At 60.2% G+C, this 1,529-nt stretch overlaps 1 protein-coding gene across 1 annotated transcript in view; it reads left to right on the top strand.

Annotated features, from left to right (window-relative positions):
• HS3ST6 (heparan sulfate (glucosamine) 3-O-sulfotransferase 6) overlaps positions 1–519 on the top strand; it is an 11,748-nt gene extending 11,229 nt beyond the window's left edge. The window contains exon 4 of the mRNA XM_011941589.1: positions 1–519. Coding sequence (XP_011796979.1) covers positions 1–391 — 391 coding nt within the window. The 3' untranslated portion in view covers positions 392–519.
• Positions 520–1,529: the final 1,010 nt, after the last annotated feature.

The following is a 1,529-nucleotide window of genomic DNA, read 5'->3' on the forward strand; positions in this document are numbered from 1 at the left end:
GGGCCCTGTGGACACGGCCTGGAGCGCCGTCCGCATCGGCCTGTACGCTCAGCACCTGGACCACTGGCTGCAATACTTCCCCCTGTCGCACTTCCTGTTTGTCAGCGGGGAGCGTCTGGTCAGCGACCCGGCCGGAGAGGTCGGTCGCGTGCAGGACTTCCTGGGCCTGAAACGGGTCGTCACGGGCAAGCACTTCTACTTCAACGCCACCAAGGGCTTCCCCTGCCTCAAGAAGGCCCAGGGCGGCAGCCCTCCCGGCTGCCTGGGCAAGTCCAAGGGCCGGCCACACCCGCGCGTGCCCCCAGCCGTGGTCCGGCGCCTGCAGGAGTTCTACAGGCCCTTCAACCGCAAGTTCTACCAGATGACCGGCCAGGACTTTGGCTGGGGCTGAGCGGTGCCCTGGGGATGCTCAGCACCTTGATTGACATCTGCTCACCCAGCCAGAGCAGGCTGCATGCACGTGCTGGGCAGAGAGGAATATTTAAGAAATAAAGCTCGGACCCAGATTTTTCCACAAAACCTTGAGGTTGGACGGTGGAGGCGCTGCCCCCGGGGATGTGATAACCATACCAGCGAACTCCACGGGGCACTGACTGTGTGCCTCATGCCACCGTTTTTGTTTTTTTTTTTTTTTTGAGACGTAGTCTCGCTCTGTCGCCCAAGCTGGAGTGCAGTGGTGCCATCTCTGCTCATTGCAACCTCTGCTGCCCGGATTCAAGCAATTCTCCTGCTTCAGCCTCCCAAGTCGCTGGGATTACAGGCATGTGCCACCATGCCCGGCTAATTTTTTGTATTTTTTTTTTTAGTGGAGACGGGGTTTCACTGGGTTAGCCAGGATGGTCTCGCTCTCCTGACCTTGTGATCTGCCCGCCTCGGCCTCCCAAAGTGCTGGGATTTCAGGCGTGAACCACCACACCCAGCCCAAAACTCATTCTTTATACACCCTCGGAGGTGGGCGGTGTGCCTGGTCAGGTCTAGCGTGTGAGCTGAGAGAGGCTTGGGGCCTGCCCAACGACATGCAGTTTAGCCCTAGTGATGCTGCGGGCCGTGCTCGGGCTCTCTTCTCAGCTCTGGGAGGCCGGGCAGGGTTGTCCTCGTGTTCAGGATGAGGAAACTGAGGCCGCAGGCTGCTCTGTGGAGTGGTGGGGCAGGATTAAAGTCAGGTCTGCAGCCACCACCTCTGCTCATCCGGAATCCAGGTGTGAAGTGGACGCTTCCTTCTGGAGCCTTGTGGAATTGCCTGAGTGTTGGTGAGGTCAGTGAGTGTTGGGTGTATGCACAGGGCGATGATTAATAGCCTTCCCTGCAGAGGCCCACCCATTCAGGCCCCACCCACTCTCAGGCCCCACCCATTCAGGCCCCACCTACTCCCCCAGGCCCCTGCTGCCCCAGTTCCGCTGTATTTGTTCTGTGCCCGCCCCTGGGGACAGGGCTGGAATCAGTGGCCCTCTGCAGTCCAGCTGCCCGCTCATAACTGAGGCCAGACTCAGGCAGGCTGGGGTGCCCTGTCCACCCCTGTGTCCTGGGAG

This window comes from Colobus angolensis, unplaced genomic scaffold (assembly GCF_000951035.1).
Source record: "Colobus angolensis palliatus isolate OR3802 unplaced genomic scaffold, Cang.pa_1.0 Scaffold1021, whole genome shotgun sequence".
Lineage (NCBI taxonomy): Eukaryota > Metazoa > Chordata > Mammalia > Primates > Cercopithecidae > Colobus > Colobus angolensis.